At 42.9% G+C, this 20,912-nt stretch overlaps 1 protein-coding gene across 2 annotated transcripts in view; it reads right to left on the minus strand.

Annotated features, from left to right (window-relative positions):
* Nucleotides 1-2,444: 2,444 nt before the first annotated feature.
* Nucleotides 2,445-20,912, minus strand: part of CAPN9 (calpain 9) — a 30,739-nt gene continuing 12,271 nt past the window's right edge. The window contains exons 9-20 of one of the 2 annotated variants that reach the window (XM_054398810.1): nucleotides 18,361-18,521; nucleotides 17,521-17,678; nucleotides 16,652-16,860; nucleotides 16,017-16,053; nucleotides 14,541-14,621; nucleotides 13,982-14,039; nucleotides 13,375-13,439; nucleotides 9,875-9,943; nucleotides 8,408-8,486; nucleotides 7,671-7,787; nucleotides 6,570-6,628; nucleotides 2,445-2,507 (exon numbers count right to left, since the gene is read on the minus strand). In XM_054398810.1, the coding sequence (XP_054254785.1) occupies nucleotides 2,445-2,507; nucleotides 6,570-6,628; nucleotides 7,671-7,787; nucleotides 8,408-8,486; nucleotides 9,875-9,943; nucleotides 13,375-13,439; nucleotides 13,982-14,039; nucleotides 14,541-14,621; nucleotides 16,017-16,053; nucleotides 16,652-16,860; nucleotides 17,521-17,678; nucleotides 18,361-18,521 (1,156 nt within the window). Of the gene's footprint in view, nucleotides 2,508-5,740; nucleotides 5,768-6,569; nucleotides 6,629-7,670; nucleotides 7,788-8,407; nucleotides 8,487-9,874; nucleotides 9,944-13,374; nucleotides 13,440-13,981; nucleotides 14,040-14,540; nucleotides 14,622-16,016; nucleotides 16,054-16,651; nucleotides 16,861-17,520; nucleotides 17,679-18,360; nucleotides 18,522-20,912 lie in introns of those variants that run through there. The other variant, XM_054398817.1, reaches the window with a different exon arrangement.

The following is a 20,912-nucleotide window of genomic DNA, read 5'->3' on the forward strand; positions in this document are numbered from 1 at the left end:
GACAGGGACTGAGAGCTACCTTATTAATTGCTGACCCCATTTCTATTTCAGTCACTTGGCATGTCCTCTAGGAAATGAATGGGATTGGTTATGATAAATCCATTCTCTGTGGCATCAGATGATCTCTTTTCAAGATGAAGCAGATGCTGAGATGCCCATCCTGGCAGCCTACTGCTGGATGACCAAGGGGGTTGTAGTGCAATGGAGTTGAATCCCTGAAGACTTCTGTTTGTTCCCTCTTGTACAACAGATGGTTGTGTCCTAAATTGCCCTGCTATGGCATGGCACATCCCACTCTTGCATGGTACATGGAAATGTTGCATCATTCTAAAGGTTCCACAGGTTAACTCCTGGATAGTGGACAGTTTCTGATTTGGGCATAAAACTGAAGCAGAAAGGCTGAGAAGACTTGAGAAAGGTGAATATTATTTGAATTGCTCCAGGGTCTTCTCTTTCTGCTCTAACCACTGGAATGCAAGACACTGTGGTGTGGCTCAGTCCCTCATGCTGGAGCTACTCTGCTTTCCACTGAAACAAAGTAATCCTTTGAGAGGTCAGGGACAGTGGAAGGAGTATTTCAGTATTTAAAAGTATGATTTGCTTGTCTTGCTGGTCAGACAGGGAGAACTCTTCCACAGAACACTGAACTGTGTACAGCAGCACAAATTACACCCCAGCAGTGTGTGCCCTGAGTCTCAGGCTTGAGACCTGAACACAGCTTTGTTCTCTGGCCCCAGCAGTGCTTAATGCTCTGCACAGATGCAGATGCAGCTATGAGGGTTGGAAGAGAGAGGTTTGTGCTCTCAGCCTCCTGCAGGCAGGTGTGGGCTGCCACCCTCTTGAGCAGAGAGGACAGCACAGGTTGGACCCTGGCCTCTTCCCAAAGTCTTGCACAGGCGATCATCCTCGCTTGAGCCCTGAGACAGACGCTGGCACTCCATAAAACTGTGTGTGTCTGAGCAAGGAGGGGAGAGGAAGACACTGGCCTGAAGCAGGGAGCAGCACAGACATTTTCCCTTGGGGCAGTTTGTTTTCACTGTATTTGTGTCCCTGGGACCCAGCTGCTTAGCAACTGATAAAATTGTCACAAAATGCTGGCAGTGCCTTCCTTACCAGGACAGGGCAAGGACTGGGCTGTGACTGTGGTGGAGCAATCTGCCAGGTGAGATGGCTGTGTAACACTCATGAAGGGACCCCTGACCCCTGTACCCGCAGTGTGCTGCCCCAAAGGTTGAGGGAGTTTGGTCCACACACATGGCAAATGCTGTCCTTCAGGCAAGAGTTGCTTGCAGCTCCCCCCTGATGTCTGCCTGCAGAGCAGGTGGCATCCCAAGGCCAGATGAAACACAACACTCTTGATCGTGACATCTATGCCTTGTTGGAGAGTGGATAAATGCTTTTTTTGTCTCTGAAAGACCAGTGGAAAAAAGCATACTAGGACTATTCTCATGAAGTACCTAAAATTTGTCTGAAAATGAAAATATTCACTATTCCTTACTGTATTTAAGGGAGATGGGGTTGACTACAGCATCTTACTTCAGCTCAGGGCATTTTAAATAAAACCAAAGGAAAAAAGGCATTTTAAATAAAACCAAAGGAAAAAAATACAGTGAAGAGTTATGACTTTGTATTCTTTGGGCCAGAAGAACAGGCACGTGACTAGCAACTGCTGCTGTCTTTGCCCTGTTTGATTCCTCTGCCTCTGCACATAATACTCAAAGAGATATTCAGGCTATCCTGGAGGCCAAACCCTGCTCAGTGGAGCTGACTTCCCTTGAGGTGCCTTGCAAAGGGCAAGAGGTGGAAATGAATTAGAGGTTTTAGGAGATCAGTCTGTAGCACATTTGCCCTTATAAGTGGCTGACGTACAAAAGATAGTTGCTGGCAACGGCTGACAGCTTGTGTGTTTACCTCAACCAGCATGTATTTGTAATTAATTTACAAAATGTTGACATTCTGGCCTCACTGGGAACATCACAAATTGCCCCCAGCACTCTGAAGTGCTTCCAAAACATACACTGCCACAAGTCAAAAAGCACAAGTACTCAAATATTTCAGGGAAGAGGCGGGGGAATAATGGAGGGATGATGCAGTTGAAATTAAAAGTACTTAGCTCAGTATCTACTCACAAAAACTTAACTTTCATGACTAGAAGCAACCACAACTGTTATAGTTGGGGTGAACCACCACAGCACTTCCAGCACCTCTCCTGCCTGACACCACAGCACCACAATACGGAGGCTTTGCCAGTGGCAGAATGGCTAAACTTCACTTTTCTTCTTCCTCCCTTCTTTCACTCCCAAAATGCCTCACGCATCCTCTGTGCTGACACATGAGTTTGGGGGAGCCCAGAAAACGCTGTGGGGTCTATGAAAAAAAAAAAAAAAGAGTCCACTACTGCTGCTGAAGATTCAATATTGTGGATCCACTTCCTGGGAGCTTTTTCAAGAAGCATGTGATACTTTTGCCACACTTGTTTCCAGAATGTTTATTGACAATTTCTGGCTCTGCACAGAGAAATGTCAGGATGCCACTATTTTTCAATTTCTTAAACATTTTTTTATGGTAGTTCTTCACAGCTTTTTTTCACTAACTATGTCACTTCTGACCTCAGCAATATGTTGTGCAGGAAACTTCCTTCAAGGCAGGAAAATAACATTGCCAAATCTACCATCATGTTGGTTAGGGTGGTGGAGATGGCAGAGCTCTTGACAAATTCCAAATTAATTTCCTCTTAAAAAGCCTTGTGTTGTTCCTTCAGACTCAGAAACATGCCATATCTCTGAGCACTGCCCAACATCCTGGGGAGCTGAGGCTGCTGAGAGGGCACAGAGTAGCAGAGAAAGAGGTGACTGTCACCCAGGCTGCAGCCAGCCCATGCTAGCATCTGGGCAGAGGCTTGAGCAGCAAGTTTTAGAGAGAGATTTTTGGTTCTGTGAGGGAATGGGAGAGCATGCTCATATTGCAAACCTGTAGCTGAGTGACTTTGATTTTTTTGTCCCCAGTAGTATAATTATGAAAAATGACTCTGGTATTCCCCAGTAATGTTGCTAATACTAGCAGACAAGCAGGTCTCCCAGTATGAGCCAAGTCTTGCTAACAAGGTCTGTGTGTACCACACGAGAGGATGTACCACTGATGCAGCCTTCAGTGCATTGTAAAGTGGTTTGCCATACCTCTCATAAAGGTATAGCACCAAATATATCTACAGCTCATGTCAGAGAAGGTAGCAAGGTCTATCTTTAAAACCAAGATCCCTGATTAAAAGAAAAGAAGGTAAACAAGCCCAAATACCCATGTGTGGGCATTGAGTTACCCTACCTCCAGGCAGGTGCAGTGCTGAACAGGGCTATCAAACTCGGATGGGGTTCTGAAGTCAAACATCTTTTCATGCCCACTCAGTCACTCACACAAGCAGTTACAATGGCAGGCCAAAATTCCCCCATTTTACCAAGGATTATATAATCTTCACATGTACTTACTTCTTTTCTCTTTGTAAGGTGGGCCTTAATCCAATGCAGGAAAAGAAATGGTCTAATGCATAGGACAATGGGGAGAAGCTGCTGTTCTTCACCTTGGTTACAGCAAAGATTTCAGCACAGGCAACCATAATGTCCTAATAACCAAAGTGATGAGACGTGCTGCAGCAAACTTTGGGTGGCCATGGACTGGCCTGTTTGCTATCTACAGCTTTTTGTGTGTGTGCTTAGCCCCCCCCTTATACACACTTCTGCTGTGGCTATCAGTGTTGTGTAAACCCCAAAGTAGGATGAGGATTTGGATCTCCATAGTCAGCTGGCTGGCCAGGAAAGAGCCTTGATTCATAAAGGACTCAGATGTTAGCTCACACATTCCTTGTGACACAGTCAGCAGGCAACTGCTCTGAGTGGACAGGAAACACCTCAGTGTGGTTTTTTTATTAAATGGATGAATTTTTGTTTACATCCAGGGGAAATTTTTGTCTGTGTCCTATTGCTCCCACCTCAATATTTATACTTTTCTTGATTCTGCCAAGACGTTCCCAGCCCTGTGCAGAGCAACAGAAAGCCACTCTGGTCATGTCAGACAATGAGACATCTCCATAGCTGAGAATGAATACAAGTTCACACATTGCTTGCCCAATGACCAAACTAAGGATCTGTGATTTTGATTTTTTTTTTTTTTGTTTCAAGTATGTGACCAAATGTTTTTATGACAGTCTAGATTTTAATCCAAACTTACACAAATTTAGACAGCTGCCTCCAGTTCTGTCAAAAGGGTGTACAATCAGCACATCTGAAAATCAGCACACCTCATGGGGCTGGCTACCTTGGTTAGTTGAATGCTGCAACCATTAGCTTTTGCTCAGCTTCAGAGTTAGCTTCAGAGTATTTTCTGCATAGTTACAAGACTATAATTGATGGGAAAAAAAGGAAGTGGGTATTTTAAACATAATGATCACAATGTTTTTCCATTGTTTGAACTTCACCTTTACTGCAGCTTGATCTTTCTTCCAGAATTTCTCACTAGGTCTAAGGCTAGGAACAAAACAAAACAAAACAAAACAAAATAAAACAAAACCCCAAAACTGTCTGTGTTAGTGATCCTGAACAGTAGGGAATACAAGGCTATTCTAGGGCCATCTGTTTCACTGCAAGAAAGGTTTTAGAAAACAAATCCAGACAGTTGATTCATTATAAGATAGGCATAAGTTATGAAGATAATAATGGAAACAAATCCTATGAAGACCTCTTAAGTCCCTGGCTTCTATTACTGTTATTTTTTAAGTCAGCACTGGCTACTCACATCACATGAGTAATACAGTGTAAGTCAGAGACACGAAATAGCAATAGCTGCAGGGATCAGGGCCTTACTGTGAGTACATTTAATTCACCTACAGTGATTATATTTGCTCTTCTGGTGCATGGTTGATGTAGGGCACAATCTCAAACAGCCTGGATAAAAATGGCCCCACACAAGAGCCCACTGTCTCAGGGGAAATGTTTCTCTGAAGATAAAGAAAAGGTGCGTGCAACTCTTCAGAGAGTGGCTTGTGTGACATTCTGTGGCCACAGAGCAAAGCAAGTAGCAAGGGAACTTTTTTGGTAGCAGAAGAAGGATTAAGGGGAGGTTAGATATGACAATTTTCCTCTAAATTAAACCTTAATGCTTAAGCATCTTTCTAAGGAAGCCTGGACCAGGTACCTCTGTCATAAATACTCAAGGATGAGTTTTCATCTGTACATTCTGTAGCCTTCCTTTGTTTGCAGTCCACCAGATTGCAGTTCATGTAGCTGTGACAAGGCACTTGTTGTGTAGCCACACATCATGCCAGGAAATAAATTCCAAACTGAGAGAAGTTTTAACAACTTTGTATTTTCAAGGCACCTTACAGTAATCAGTAGTGAAGCAGCAATAAAGACTTTTAATCACTGTAGTCTGTTCTGTGCTGAAACTAAATACAATCCTATCTGATGAAAACCTGTGATCACTTAGGGACATGATTTTCAGTCTGCTTGAGAGACATGTGTGCCTCATCTGGATGCCTCTCAGAGCAGGAAATCCCATGTAAAACTTTACCAAAAATAAAACCAAAATGTGATCTGGCTGTTGAACCCATCAACAGGGCTGGGGATCAGAAAGGGTGGGCAGCATGCACATTCCTCTCTCACAGTTTGCATGGGAAGAGGACCCCAGCCTTTGGGGCAGAAGTCTCAGCAATGATGTCACAAGAAATTCACAGCATCCGAGTCAGGCTTCTTCAGATGTTCATTGCCAGGTTGATAAACTAATATTGGAAGAAAGATCAACTTTAAAATAAATTATTTCATCTCTCCATCTCTCTCCTCCTTTCTTTCCTCAAATGAAAGAGAGAGGTTCAAAAGCAGTGCTTTGCTCTGAATTGACCCCACACAGGGAAGATGACCTGTGTTTACTAGGCTGTCACTAAGGAGAGATCTCAGCCAGAATTTGCTTCTGTGCTTGGAGGGAAGGAGACAGAGCTCTCCAAGCACTAGATGCCGATAATGGCAGGGATTTTGTTTGCATCCCAGCAGTCCACATGGGCTCCCACAATTTTTGTGCCAGGGAATTAATACTGCCTTGCCTCAGGAAGCTTTGGGTTAGTGTAAAATGAGAGACAACCCACATATGCAAAAGGGAGACAAAGCGAGCACAAGAGAACAAGAAGCCTCTGCTGAGCAGTGTGAGAAGCAGATGGTGGACATGAGCAGTAGAGGCTGATCTGAAGTCCTGGGGGATTCAGAGAGTGAAAGACCCCTTCTGTCCCCATCTGCTGCTTCCCCTTTCTCCTATTGAAAGGTGGCACCCAGGGAAGAAACAATCAGAGAATGTAGAAAGGGGGATGGGAAGTTACATGCTCCAGGGTGAGGAAGGGAAGAAATAGCACAACGGAGATGTAATTAGCTCATGTGCTGTAAAATCCCAGCCCTATGGCAGATGCCTGTTGCACTCTCATGGACATAGATGTCATCTGAAGTGTCATGGAGAAATGCATCAGTTCTTACAAGAAGACAAAGCTCTAGAGAAGCCCCATCATTTTGTCAGTGTTTATGAAGATGTGCTCATACCTCGCCTGTATTCAGGTTAATGAACTCATTGTTTTTCACACTCAGTGCTTGGAATACTCCTGAAATTAAAAACAGGACACCAGTGCTATAAATACACCTCATTCATATTCATACATGAGCTCCCCATCCCACAGTGATGGGTGGTCATGCCAAGGAGAGGGAGGTCTGGCACAGAGGCAGCTTGCTTAGGATTGATTGGTGGTGGTAGCTGCTCTGACAAAATAAAGCCTTTGCAAGAGAAAATATCTTGCTGTCTTAAAGCTTTTGTGCAAGTCTTACTTGAGGACTTGACCGGAAGAGTGTGCAACCATTTTGCATTTCTTGATGTATCTTATTTAACTTTTCACTCTCAGTGGTTTAATATTTCTATTGCCACAGACCAAACCAGAAAGTAAAGTGAAGAACAAAACAAAAAATAAACCAAACCAAAACAAAAGAACGACCCCCAAAAAAAACCCAAATCAAAACAACCAACCAACCAAACAAATCAGTCAAGAAAGCTGATTTTGCTCCTCATAGAGTTGAATTTGATTTGAATTTGGAGCCACGCTAATGATGACTCTGGCATTGATGCAGCTGTTCTAGCTCTGCTACTGCTGCTCTGAAACACAACTAACCCTGAAAACAAACTAACTGTGACCTAGGGTGCCTTCATGTACAGGGAACCATATCCTCAGCCCAAAGTGGACAAGTTCTGCAAAAGGTACAGGAGATACCTGCCCAAGCATGTGCCAATTACCTCTTTGCATGAGGCACAAGCAATATTTGTACTTTGAACTTCTGTGATCCCAAATTAAACTCACAGGTGAGCCACAAGAAAGGCCATAACATGGACCTTGCAAGCATTCTTCATGTCTTTTACAGTGCTGCAGAGTTTACAAAACAGGCTCCCTTCACATGGATAACCTTTCCATTAGCAGCAGACCGTTTTTCACTTTACAGGAGAAAAGCCACCCTACACACAAATGCTACACACAGCTCCTTTCTGTTAGCTGTCTACACACTTGGTCTCAGATGTTGTGCAATACGATCAATGACAGCTGAAAGAGGAATACTAATTTTGTTTAAGGGGAAGAGATTCCAGAGGAAGGAGATACTCACGACTTGCATTCTCTAAGCGAATTAAGCAGTTCAGAAAATCATCAAATTCAATCTGGAACTGCTCGTCAGAGTACCGCAGGACAATCAGTTGCAACAGGTAATTGTTGAGTTGGTATCCTTTCCAAAGACACATATGCAAGGGAATAGTGAGCAACCTTGAAGGCTAGGGAATAACACACAGATCTCTACTAACTAATCCTGCAAACCATGTGGCATGCATCCATCTAGAAAGCAATCTGACCACAAAGTTCTATAATCTTGCAATAACTAATGAACTCTGAACAAGAAATTTTGCAGTCACCACCATTCTCCTCCATGCACTTTTTGATGTATGAGGGACCATTCTGTCTCCGTGAAATTTAAAGGGATTTCTGTAAAACTAGATACTTTAACAAAAGTAATTTGTGATGAAATACAAATGCACTGACAGCTTACGCATGGTTCATCCAACTCTTGAGTGGAGATAGACTCTAAAGTGGTTTGTTCCAGGATCTAATGCTGCACATGTGAAGCCCTGTTGAGTTTAACAGAGCTCAATAAAGATGTAAAGATTGCTGTCACTGATTGCCATGCAGTGTTGGGGTACCTGGGGCAAAATCAGTCTACTCAATGTCCACCCCAGGTCCTTTCTGGGATTTAGACCTTCTCTCTCTTCAGGGGCACCTGGTCTGCAGCCCTCTTCACCCACAGTCACCTGTCCAACAGATTTCCCAGATAAAATGCAGTGCTTTTCTTACCTGCAGCTTTAAGAGCACTGCGAAGTTCATAGGAGGACATGGAGCCAGATTTATCAAAGTCAAACTGAAGAAAGATATTCTGGTATGAAAGGAGCACATGGAAAGTTCAGTATTTGCACATGAGATGGAGCACAGATACAACACAGAAAGGCAAGGTATTTGTCTCTGTCTGTGTAGCACAGCATTTAAGAAAGCTGACAAGACTTTTGTTCTGGACCAGGTCTGATTTTGTAACTGAGGCAGAAATCTGAGTCTCAGCTTTCTTTGTCATATGAATAGGTTGTTGTGAAACTTACACAAGTACTGCCAAACCCAAGCAATGAAAAATAATGAGTTGCCCTTCATAAAAAAATTCCATGTTTTTTTAAAAGTGATTTTATCTGGGAAGGATGTATTGTTCGTTGGCTTTTAACTCTTAACCAACACATTCTCTTAACCTCTTATGTTTTTCTCTGTAGTTCTGAACACTAGAGACAAATTGCTTAACACAAAGACTGCTACTTACTCATTTTCCTCTAGGTATAAAACATCTAAACAGCCACATTCATGCTACAGCCGACAGAACTGGTACAAATTATTTAAATTTTGAATTAAATAATTATTGAGCTGGAGTTAATTTCCATCCTTGTAATGAGATGTCAAATGATATCCTTGGAATATAAGATATTTAGAGCTGCATTACATTCAGCTTAAAATTTTCCAGCAAATATATATTCCTACAATTTTCCAGCAAATATATTCCTATAGGATATAGGGATTTCTCAAGCACCCTTATTAAAACATAGTGCATCCTTTGTTAAAAGAGATGTAGCATCAATACCCAGGAAAAGTGTTTGCCATTTCTGATGGACTAGACAAGAAGCAGAAACAGCATATTTTGGATGCTTGTGTGAATTATGAATTCAGAAAAAGCTATTAATGACCACAAGGAAGCAATTATGATGTCTTTATTTGAATATTCAGCCTGTGGCCTGATTCTGCAACCTTGCTTATTCTTACTGCCATGCAGAGTGGAAGAGAAATGTGTTTAAAATTAGAATCAACACTTTCCCAGACTTTAGTACAGTTGACTCCTGAGGGATCAATAATGAAAATGCAGTGACCTGATAAAAGATTGTTTCCTACTAGTCATGAATCATCACCTTCTTGTTCTGTACAACAACAGTAATGGAAACTCCTTAAGTTTCATTTTGATTGGCTTACTTATTAGTGCCCATTGCAATCTTTATCCAAACATAGTTGATTCTCTTACAAAAATCTCTGTTATTTCCAGAAAACTGTTATGGTTTAGCATCATGGAAAGCTAAGAACGTCTTTGACTATCCAAAACAAACCCCTATAGTTTTAAATGTTGTGGCTTGTAAACACTCTCGTCTCGTCTCCATTTTTGTCTTTGTGTACATAATAAACTATGCAGGAACTAGCTAATGAAATGGAGAAACAAACACAATGAATAACATCACTTACTATCCATTTCTTCAGTTTTTCCCAGAAAACTTTGAATTCACTAAATTCCAGTTTCCCGTTGCCACTGGTCTGATAATCCAAATTAAGGAAAAGAGTTTGTTACTTGAGGGTCCCAACTCAGCCTGTATTTATCAGCAGAAAATGTTAAGTTGCCTGGCAAGCCTGTGGTGCTACTGAAACTGAAACTGGGATTTCTCATGAGGTGCATCTCCAGCAGATACAGTCATGGCTGTGACTGTGATACTTGGGGAACCTTGTGTGATATAAAACCACAGCTGAGCAATGCAGGCTCCATGGGAGAAAGACAGATTGTTCTAAGGCAAGAACAGCTTTAAATATAAATGGAATATAAATTATTCAGAGAATTAAACTACCTGATTAAAACAAATTGCTACTGTACTCAAAGGAGTTAGTCAAGCAATGTGCTATTCAGTATTTTTATCTAGAGACCAGGCTCTGTTGCAATAGCTCAGTCAAAACCTAATAGGAGATGGGGTGAAGCTGGCAAAATCTGGTCCTTATGGTCTGAAAAAGTTGTATAGCAATTTGAAGAGGCAGTGATTAGATCTGCCTGGCTTTATTTTGCTTAGTTACTGATGTTGCTCAAGCACAGCTTGCTTGCAGGACAGGGCACTTGCTCTGAACTGCTAAAAGAAAAAATGACCTCATTCTCCTTCTCCTTTCCATCTAACTTGTCAGTACAAAGCTCTCACTCAGACATTCACTGGTTCACCAAGCATTAAAAAAGGTCAAAATGTGTCAAGTAGAGTCTAGCTAATGTCTGCCATTATTTAGCCCCTACACTGGTAGCCACAGATCCTAAGGACGTTATTGCTCCTATAGAAAGGCTGTTTATCCTGCTGGATTCTCCTTAGAGTCATGTAAAATCTGTGGATGTCCTGTATCTGGACTTTAGGGAAGCCTTTGATGTGGTTCCCCATAGCTTCCTCTTGGACAGACTGGCTGCCATTGATCTGGACAGGCACATAGTCTTTGCTAGGTCAAAAACTGCCTGGGTGGCCAGGCCAGAAGAGTGGTAGAGAACAGGGTTAGATCTAGCAGTAGGCCAGTTACAAGTCATGTTCCCCAGGACTCATATTGGGGCAGTTCTATTTAACATCTTTATTGATGACATTGACAAGGTGATCGAGTGCACTCTCAGTAAGTTTGCAGGCAGCACCAAGCTGTGTGGGAGAGTTGACCTGTTGGAGGTGAGGATGGTTCTGCAGAGGGATCTGAACAGGCTGGATTGATGGGCTGAGACCAACTGTAGGACGTTAAACAAGGCCACATGCCAGGTCCTGCACCCTGGGTCACAACGCAACTCTACAGGCTTGGGGAAGACTGTCTGGAAGGTTGACTGGCAGAGAGGGATCTGGGGGTACTGGTTGACAGCCAACTGAACATGAGCCAGCAGTGTGCTCAGGTGGCCAAGAAGGCCAACAGCATCCTGGCTTGTGTCAGAAATAATGTGGCCAGCAGGACCAAGGAGTCGTGCGCCTGTACACAACACCTTGAATACTGTGTTCAGTCTTGGGGTCCTCACTACAAGAAGGACATCGAGGTGCTGATGTGTGTCCATAAAAGGACAATGAGACTAGTGAGGGGTCTTGAATACAAGTCCTCTGAGGAGTATCTGAGAGAACTGGGGTTGTTTTGTCTGGGGAAATGGAGGCTGAGGTGAGACTTCATTGTTGTCTACAAGTCTTTGTTCTGCCTCCTCTGGAAGGAGATGATAGTGAGGTGGGGTCAGTCTCTTGTCCCAGGTAACTAACAACAGGATGACAGGAAATGATCTAAAGTTGTACCAGGGAAGGTTTAGATTAGATATGAGGAAAAAATTATTTACTGGAAGAGCGGTCAAGCATTGAAATATGCCAGAGAAGTGATGGAGACACCATCCCTGCAGGTATTTAAAAGACAGTTGGATGAGGTGCTTAGGGACATGGTCTAACAGTTGTGTGCAGGAAGACATTAGGTTATGGTTAGATTCTATGATCATAAGGTCTTTTCCAACCCTGTGATTCTTTTTGGGCTTCTATGTATAAAAATTTGTCCCTTCTCTGTGCCACTATGTAGAGACTGTAGGGCAGGAAATTTGGTGGTGTATGACACAGAAGGAGCTCCTACAGCATTGGTTTTGGTTTGCATTTGTGTCCTTCATTGTGCTCCAAATACCATGTCCAGAGTGGGAGGACTGTGTTTGCATTCCCTGTGCTTCCAAAGCAGAGGAAGAGATGTTTCCCCATTTGTTCAAAAATATGCAGAGGTTTGCTTGGAAGCATTGCAAATCATGGAAACTATTCAATTATATCCTAAATAGTAAACCTAGGATTGCTGCCATGATCCTGGGTCGAGTGCACACCCTGTCTGTGTCCTAATACCATGTAAGGATGAGATGTGAATGTGGACCAGCACCCTACTGAAGCTGGTTTTTAAGGGAGGAAGTTTAGGGCCAGTCCCCTATTTCTCATTGCATATGCACAGGGACTAATTTGCACCGGATTCTTACATTATGGACAGAGCTTTAAGAAGATAAAGTTTGGTTTGGTTTTCTGTTACAAAAGTTTGAGAGGATGTTACCTCTGTCATGGACTGGATGAACATAAGTAAAAGATAAGAATTTCTCAGCTGAACAAACAAGACATAAACCAAATGTTAGGTACTTTCCCTGTTAGGACTTCATCTGTTTTGTCATACATGTAACAAAATCGTCTATCAGGAAAGTATACTGCAAAAACCAGTTTTACCTGAGAAGTCATGAGAAAACAAATTCAGAACATTGCAAAGGACAAGTCTGGTGAGGAAGTACCAGGGCCATGATAATTCTTGCCTAATATCTGTGCAGTCATTAACCATTCTCACAGGTGCACCCAGAACAAGTGTAATTACAGCATCCTTTTTACTATCTACAAAGGAAGTCTAGAAAGCTAGTTTAGATGGAGACACCTACACCACAAATGCCTAAATCTGAACAGACAACTCACACCCACACGTCTGCTTCCTGGAGTTCCAGGATCTAGCTGAAAGACCAGATTTTCCAGCTTAGTCTGGCTGCCACAAGTCCCACAGCTTTGATATCAGTAATTTTCAACACTCTAATCATCCTTAATTTCTGACCCACAACTTGCATGCACAACTCTGTCTGGTGAATTTAACCCTCCAGACAACAAACTTTTCTTGACTTACCACTTCTAAGCCTTTTTCAAACAGACCATGGCTTGAAAAATACACTGTTCTATACAGAAGTCATTTGAGATTTACTTCTAAAAGTGCTCATATTAGGGCAGCTGCCACTAAATCTGCAGCAGAAAATGGTCTGTCTTGAAGGTCCTAACCCAAAGTTTCTAAAATAAAATGTCACAGAATATTTTTTTTTTCCTTTTGGTAGTGTTCTGCCATGGTATTACCACATCCATATTGATATCTATGACAGATATTCTATGGATGATTATATTCAGTATTCATTTAGCTTCTCAAGCACTTATTCAAAAGGATACATCCATAAGAGAAACTATATTTCGACATGAAATGAGACTTAAGTTCTTGAATTTGATGTTCTTTGCTGAAAAAGAACAATAATGAGAAAGAAGTCATTGGCTAAATCTGCCTTTTAGAAGCTGAAAGTAGAAAAAAGGATTTCATAAGCGGAGACAGCAGACTTTCAGTCCTCATTGTGAGGAGACCTGTGCCCTGGAAGATGAAGATAGCCCTCATTATAGAGAAGTCACAGTCCAGACAGAAGAAGTATTTACTGAAGACAATTCATAAATTGTGAGATGAGGTTCAGAGAGTAATAGGTTTTGTGTTGCATAAAGGGTCTGCAGCCAGCTCATGAACTACATCCATGCTTTACAAGTCCTAGCTCAGTGCTGTCTCTCCCCAGCAGAGCAGTAGTGCACTGGAGAGATGGCCTTACTGAGCTGGCATGGATCCTGCTGCAGGCAGGGCAAGCCTGTTGTTGGATCATGGATGAGATTTTTTTCTGGTTCTGCCCCAGCTGTCTGGAGGGCACCAGGCAGGACTCATAACACAGGCTTCATTTCTCTATCTATAGGTGAATTTTAATGGTAGCTTTAATAAAGCTTTAATAAACTTCAAGGTTACCTTTTTTTAATACAGCATTCAAAACATATTGGAGTTCTTCTGCAGATACCTCCATGTCCTAAAGTGGGGGAAAACAGAAAAAAAAGCAGCACTGGTTACTGGAATGCTTCTATAATCAGACATACCAAAACCCTCAGAAAACACAAACATCACCCATCTGTACTCAACTGTAACTCAGGAAAAGAAAACCACACAAAATGCAGAAAAGGCTAAAAACTAAAGGGCTGGCAAAGTACAGGAGTGCTGCTGTGCACAAGGCTATCTGAAGGAGATCCAAAGCAGGAACCATTGATTCAAAGAAAAATAAACTGCAGCTTGACACTGAACCAGACAGGCTTCCTCAGAGCTTGAGTCCTAGCATTGGTCTTCCTGCTTGCTCATCAGGGACTGCACCCTTCTTCACGCAGACATAAGGCATGGTGACATCTGGTGCCCAAACAACACACTGCAACTAAACATACTCCCTAAATACATAATTTTGGTTTCATCTAGCCTTCCTTGGCGGCACAAACGCCTCCTTTCTGCATCTTGATGTCATGCATGAAGGCTTTGCACTCACCTTTCCTGAAATCTGCTCAAACAGTGTCTGGAACTGCTTTTCTTCTTCAGTTTCTTGCAGGGTTGGAGTTGGGTTTATAGGCTGCAACATCAACCACGTAAGTCGTTATAAGAATTGTAAAACATGCCATAGCCCTTCTGTGCATCGGATGTACTGCAGTACATCTTATGCACATGCTCCTGAACATTGCTAGACCTGAGTCTTCCCTACTATTTAGGTGCTCAGAGGGAGCCTCACCATTTCATTTCTTTCACCTGGGCAATTGCATAGTGTGCTATTGCCTTGGCTATGTCAAAACCAAGAGTGCCTCCCATCCCTCCTCTCATCCCACCCGTGCACCACTCTCCTTCCCTTGTCCTTGAACAACTACTCTCCAGTGGTATCATCCAGGGACCTTTCACCCTTGTTGAGGGCACCAGCCAGAGCTGGCTACACTTTGACACATTACCCAGTGCCATACTGGCTGCCAGCTATATGGCTCACTGTAGTCACAGGAGTCCAGGCTTCAGTATGCACTGAGCAGAGACATGCAATAGTGTAGAGCCACTCTTAGAGTTGGTGTGACCATCTGAATAGAGGGGGGTTCTTGGGCCAAAAAAATGAAGAAAGAGAAGGCAACAGCCCAGCAAGCAAAGAATCTGGCTTTGTTTTCTCTACCCACAGAAGATAAAATGAAAGTGGCCCTGCTGATACTGCTTGTCCACTGACATTTTTGACCATATGTATGCTCCTCACTTTTGCTCAAGTTTGGATGCAGTCCCTTAATGATACTGAAACAAGTAGACAGATTTGCTTTTCTATTGAATATGGCCCTAATATCCCAAAAATGGAGATACACTTGTTAGCTGGTCCCTATATGAGAATTTTACTAAAGATGGACACGTGAGATCTTGGCTTAGCTTGCTTTCGTGGGAAGACACACCACAATGGGTGGCTTATTTGCAGGAATACACTTAAACAGGAGCTGACTCACACTCAGCTGCAATTAGTGCTTCTTCAGAGAGACCAGGCCATTCAGGAAAAAAAAAAAGAATTTATTCATTTTAGTAAGCACATGTATGGATCAAGACCTGCAGATATTGATAAGTAAAATACAGATATTTGCATGGGAAATGCAAATGTAGGTCTGTGGATATCTCTTGCCTTTTATTTTTTCCATAATAAACAAGATTTTAAAAGATGTGTTTGGCCATGTTCCTCCCTGATGCTTTCAGCACACCCAGGGTGGCTGGTACCTACCTCTGGTGCTGGCTGACACCCACAGCTTTGAAGTATATGCAGAAGGAGAATGATTGTTTTGATTGTTACAACTCTTTTACTATATTCAGCAGAACTGATTATTTCAGTCACATACACAAAGCTGGCAATTGTGTAACGTTCCTATGAAATGAACGTGTTTTAGCCAAGGACAGGAAAAGCAACATGGGCTGGCTTCTGCTGAGCTATTCTCCTGCCTTTTTAACTCTGCAGTCTTACCTCAGGAAGATCAATGGCAACATTTTCATCTAGATCCCTGGAGAAAAGAAAAACTTATTTAGTAACTGAAGACATTCAGCCTTTGCTTGTGCTCGAAGTTTGATCTTACATTTTCCAGAAGTGAACGATAAAATTACATTTTATACTGTACAGGTTAAGTTTAGATAAAATTAATCAGATAATCAAATTTTTGTACTGTTTAAATTTTGTCGTAAGCTCTTAGACTTCAAGCAGGACTCAGATAGGACATAGCTGTATGGGCTCTCTGCCGAAGAATTAATCTCATTTTTATTCATTGTGCACACACTTTTCCCTCAATACTCTTTTTAATACTAAATTGTCATTTGTCAAACTTGTGAGGAAACAAGCAGGAACCAAACACTGCTGCATTCACAAATTCCTAAACTATCAGGCAGCTAGCAACTCTTTCTCAAGCATCCAGCAGATTCACCATGGCAAACCTTATTTCCCTAATTCCCCACCTCTTAAACTCCTCTCAGGTTTAGGAAAAATGGACAAATGCAAAAAAGTCATCAGGAACTTTCTGTACCAGGCTGCTGGGCTGGGTGCCCCAGTGACTGGCAGCCCCACATGCAGGCGAACACCAGAGGGCCTGGGGCTTGCTTCTGACTTACTCAGTGATGGCCTTCTTCTCAGAGAAAATTCTCAGGCAGAAATCTGCCTCCTGGTGTGGCTCAAATGTGGTCGGAACAAGAATGTAATCACCCGGTGGCAGCTTGAATCGGTTAGACACTTCCCTTAAATTGATGTAGGTTTTGCTCCTGGCTTTGGAGGGGTGGTACCTGAAGAAGTCTTTGCCCAAGTGGCCGTCTCTGCTGGGGCTCTAGGAGGGGAAACAAAGACAATGCTGCACTGGCCGGGGTGTGCTGAGAGCCATCTTTGCTCCTTTCCTAATCATAGAGCTGAACTCTGCCTGCCACGAAGTTCATCCCTGGCTGTGACCCTAATACTTATACCTTTGCCCAGGCTGTCACAGCAACCTACCTCCCACCTTATGGCAAAGACCAGTTAGTGGTGGTCCTTTCCTACCCAGTCTAAGAGGATTCTGAGATGTTGTTTTCCCACTTAAACATTCCCTGCTATTAAATATCCTCGTGTCAGGCAGCATGTCACAGAGCAGTGACAACAGATTTGCCAATCACAGCCTCACTTGTGGATAGGCACCTTATGTGTGTGATGCCCCCCAAGAGGCTCATAAGAAATAACATCCCTTCTCTGGGAGCCAGGCAGGGGATGACAGACTCATGGGGCCATGGGGTCTATTCTGGGAACACATGGCCCTGTAGGGACTCCTAAATCCTCCTCTGAGAAGACTGACTCCATTCCAACCATGTCAGAATTCTTTTTGGGGTTTGATATAACTGAGAAGGTTATTTTAAATTCAAAAGCCCTAAAAAGTCATGATGACTGGCAGGAGTACAAACCCAGAGAAAGATGTTAATACAGGGAGTGTGGCTGCTGCACCATCAAAGTAGTGGAGTACCTCATAAATGGAGTAGCCGATGGTTAGCATTTCAGCGCCAAGCCTCTTGAGCTTACGGCGATCCTTCTGCATCAGCGCTGCTATGAATGTGCAGTCATCTTGTCCATCATCTTTCTCTGTCAAATGTAGCTTGATTTGTGGGTTGGTCCAGAAGGTCTCTGCCAATGTAAAGAACACCAGAGTGTCACACCTCAGAATAACAACACTACTACTGCTAAAAAAAAAAACCAAAACAAAACCAAAAGGGACAATTAAGCTGAGCTTTTACTCAAATTTAGGTTTTCCATCCTCTGTCATGTTTCTTTCCATTAGCTCTGCAGAAAATAAGCCAAATCCCAAAGTAAAGTCCTTTGTGGAATTAGGATTAAAAAAGCTTTTAGGCATGATATTTTCTTAAATTACCATGGCTTAAATGAAGATTTTATTAAAAGTACATAGCTACAATGCTCCCATAGTGATGGTGCCAGTCTGGAGTGACACACTTCAGACCCGTCATGCTACTTTAGAGCCACAACAACAAGCTGGCTGAGATGGATTTTTGTCTCATTTGACACTTGCTGCTGCAGTTTGACTTATTTTGAGCTGGTCTTGCTTATGCAAATGTAAATCAGAGGCCAATCAGATCCAATGAACTTGAGAGCAAAGAAGGCAGTTCTTTTACCATGAAGTCTCAAGTGTGACCACATGAATATTTGTCCCTTTGTCTGGCTCCTGTTTGTTGAGACTCAGCTGGCTTGGCCTGCACACACAGTTCTGGCTATGGGATAACAGGAGAGGTGGCTGAGGGTGGGGTAAAGGGCTCAGTGCCTGCTTCTCATTTTCAAAGCAGTATCTATTTACCTAGAAAATTTCTACATCCTCCTGCGGTGGATCCCCGGACCCAGCTGCCCTGGTGGATGGTCACCTCCCACTTGTGGGCAGTGCTGTCTTCCAGGGCATCTGGAGTGAGGTTGCAGATCTCGACTTTATCAAAGTGCACTTTGAAGTCTTCAAATTTCATCCTGAGCAAAAGAAGGGAAGGAAGCATGGGAAGGAATAGGCAGTTAATCACTTCAGTGAAGGATATCCAGCAGAAGTACTTATCCCCCAGAGTCCCAGGACCAGATGACCAGCTTGTGTGAATCCAAATAGCTGCAGTGACTGTGGATATATGCCACTGTACACAAAGGGAGAAGACAAATCTCATCTCTCACTCACTGTGGTGTAAAAACACAAGCTACATTATTGTCTAACACTGATTCTGACATTTCCTACACCTTTCTTTTGACATTAGAACTCTGTTGATTTTATTCAGTTCTGTTGAGTATAAGATGAAAAGAAGTGACACTGGCACAAAATCCATGGTGGAGAGAGTTATTTTGCTAACAATATCCTGGCCTTAATGGCTGCATCTGTATCACTGAAGAGCCAACCAGAGGATGGCAGGCATCTGTGCAGGAGTTAAGTCTGTCTACAAATCAGCTGTGTGCTCAGTGCCAGCCTCATGGCAGCACCACAAGGGACACATGCTGATTGATTAGCCAAACCATGCATTGGCCTGCCCACACTGCAGTTAAAGTCACATCTGGGCCCCTGCTAACGTACTCAAGGTGCTCACCCTCCTTTCCTTTATGAATGCTTGAGACTTCATCCTAGCAAATACATACACCAAACACAAGAGACAAAAAGTGTGTTTGGACTTGAGTTGATGGCTCCAATGTGCCCTTGAAGGTGGTATAGACACTTTTGCCTGCTACTGTGTCATGTAGATTGCACCACATATATTTTATACCCAAGGTAGACACAAATAAGTGACCATGAAAAGGAGGAGTAAATGCTACTATATGGCTACTTTTGATCTTCTAGGCTGGGCTGGTTGAAACCAGCCTACTCAGCATGCTGAGAAGCACATAAGCTATGTGATTTTAACTAGCAAGTATGATGGAAAAAAGATTCCAGCAGTCCTGCTGGCCAAGGAGTCTGGTGTTCAGGACTGGGCAAACAATCAAAAGAGGGACATTCAGAGCCCAGGCACCACTGGACATGGTGCCCAGCCCTGTGCAAAAGGAACAGAGCAAGGAAGCTCTCCAAGAGACAGCAGCTTGCATGGTCGGCACTGCAAGGACAGGAGCCCCCTGTGTTCTAAGAGGGTAGTTTTGGTAGGCTGAATTTCGTTCTGTGAAAGGGGAGACATATTAGGTCTTCCTGAGGGCAAATGACCATCCAGATATATTCTCTGCTCTGAGTCATTACCTATAAGAGTCCCTCTCTCTCCATGGACCATATAAATAAGGTACAAAAATTGATCTCCTCCCTAACGTGAACTTCTATAGCTATAATTTTCCTCCAGTAACTGATGCCTAAAACCAAAATGGAGTGGTAGGAGACCAAAAGCTCTCCAAGAATGCGTGTTTGTCTGCAGCAATGGCAGAGAGAACCCAACTAGCCCTCAATGTAGCTCATCAAACACATCTGGGTTTGTTTTTCTTCTGCATAGAAATAGATGTCTGTGGTGATATTAATTTGCACTTGAGATGGGCCATTTTACAACTTGGGTTCAGGGTGTGAAGAAACAGCAGGGTTTGCTTTCCTGAGCTCTGTTCTCTTTCTTGTAGGCTGTTCCCAGACCTTGTTAATTCTCAGTTTGATGCTGAGCGTGCTAGAGCAGGGGCAGCACAGCAAAATCTCCCTTTCTTTGCCACACTGTGCTTCCAAGCAGATGAAGGAATTGCACTTTACAGATCAGACTTGGCTCCCAAGAGGTGGAACACCTGCTTGGACTTCCCTAGGGCTGTCCTGAATTTGTACTGGTGAAGGGATAGAAGGCTCTGACCCTCTGATTTTAGGAAGGAAGAGACTAGGATGAGTGAGAAACCAACAGCAGGATGCCTTCTTTGCATCTAATAGAAGCACCTGGAGAAGACCAATCTGAACTGCTGATATGTAGCCAAAAAATCTTGGTCTAGTTAAGAAGGTCAGCAGGCCCTCAACATGTTACCATGGAGATTTTTTTCAGCCCTCACAAATCCAAAGAACAAAAACGAACAAAAGGTCTTATCTCTGATAATATGCCACATATTTCTCTTGCTTTAAGTGTTCCATAGTTTTTGATCTAATTTCCCTTGCTGCACTACCCTTTCCCTTAGCTTAGGGTGAAAATTAACACAATGCATGTGATTAAACAGGTATATTTTGTCTTGCTGTTCTTATTTTTCATTTAACAGAAATGAGCCTGTAGGAGAAATTACCATTGTTTTGTGTGCAGAGAATAAGCTGGGTCCAAAACCTGAGGCACAGTTACAGAAGTGGCTCATGAGTGCATAGTAGGTTTCCTGGGTTCCCTTTCAGCTTCCAGACACTTAAAGAAATGATGTCTACATTGCTGTCTAACTGTAAACCTTCCTATTAATCTA

The sequence above is a fragment of the Indicator indicator genome, chromosome 2, assembly GCF_027791375.1.
Source record: "Indicator indicator isolate 239-I01 chromosome 2, UM_Iind_1.1, whole genome shotgun sequence".
Lineage (NCBI taxonomy): Eukaryota > Metazoa > Chordata > Aves > Piciformes > Indicatoridae > Indicator > Indicator indicator.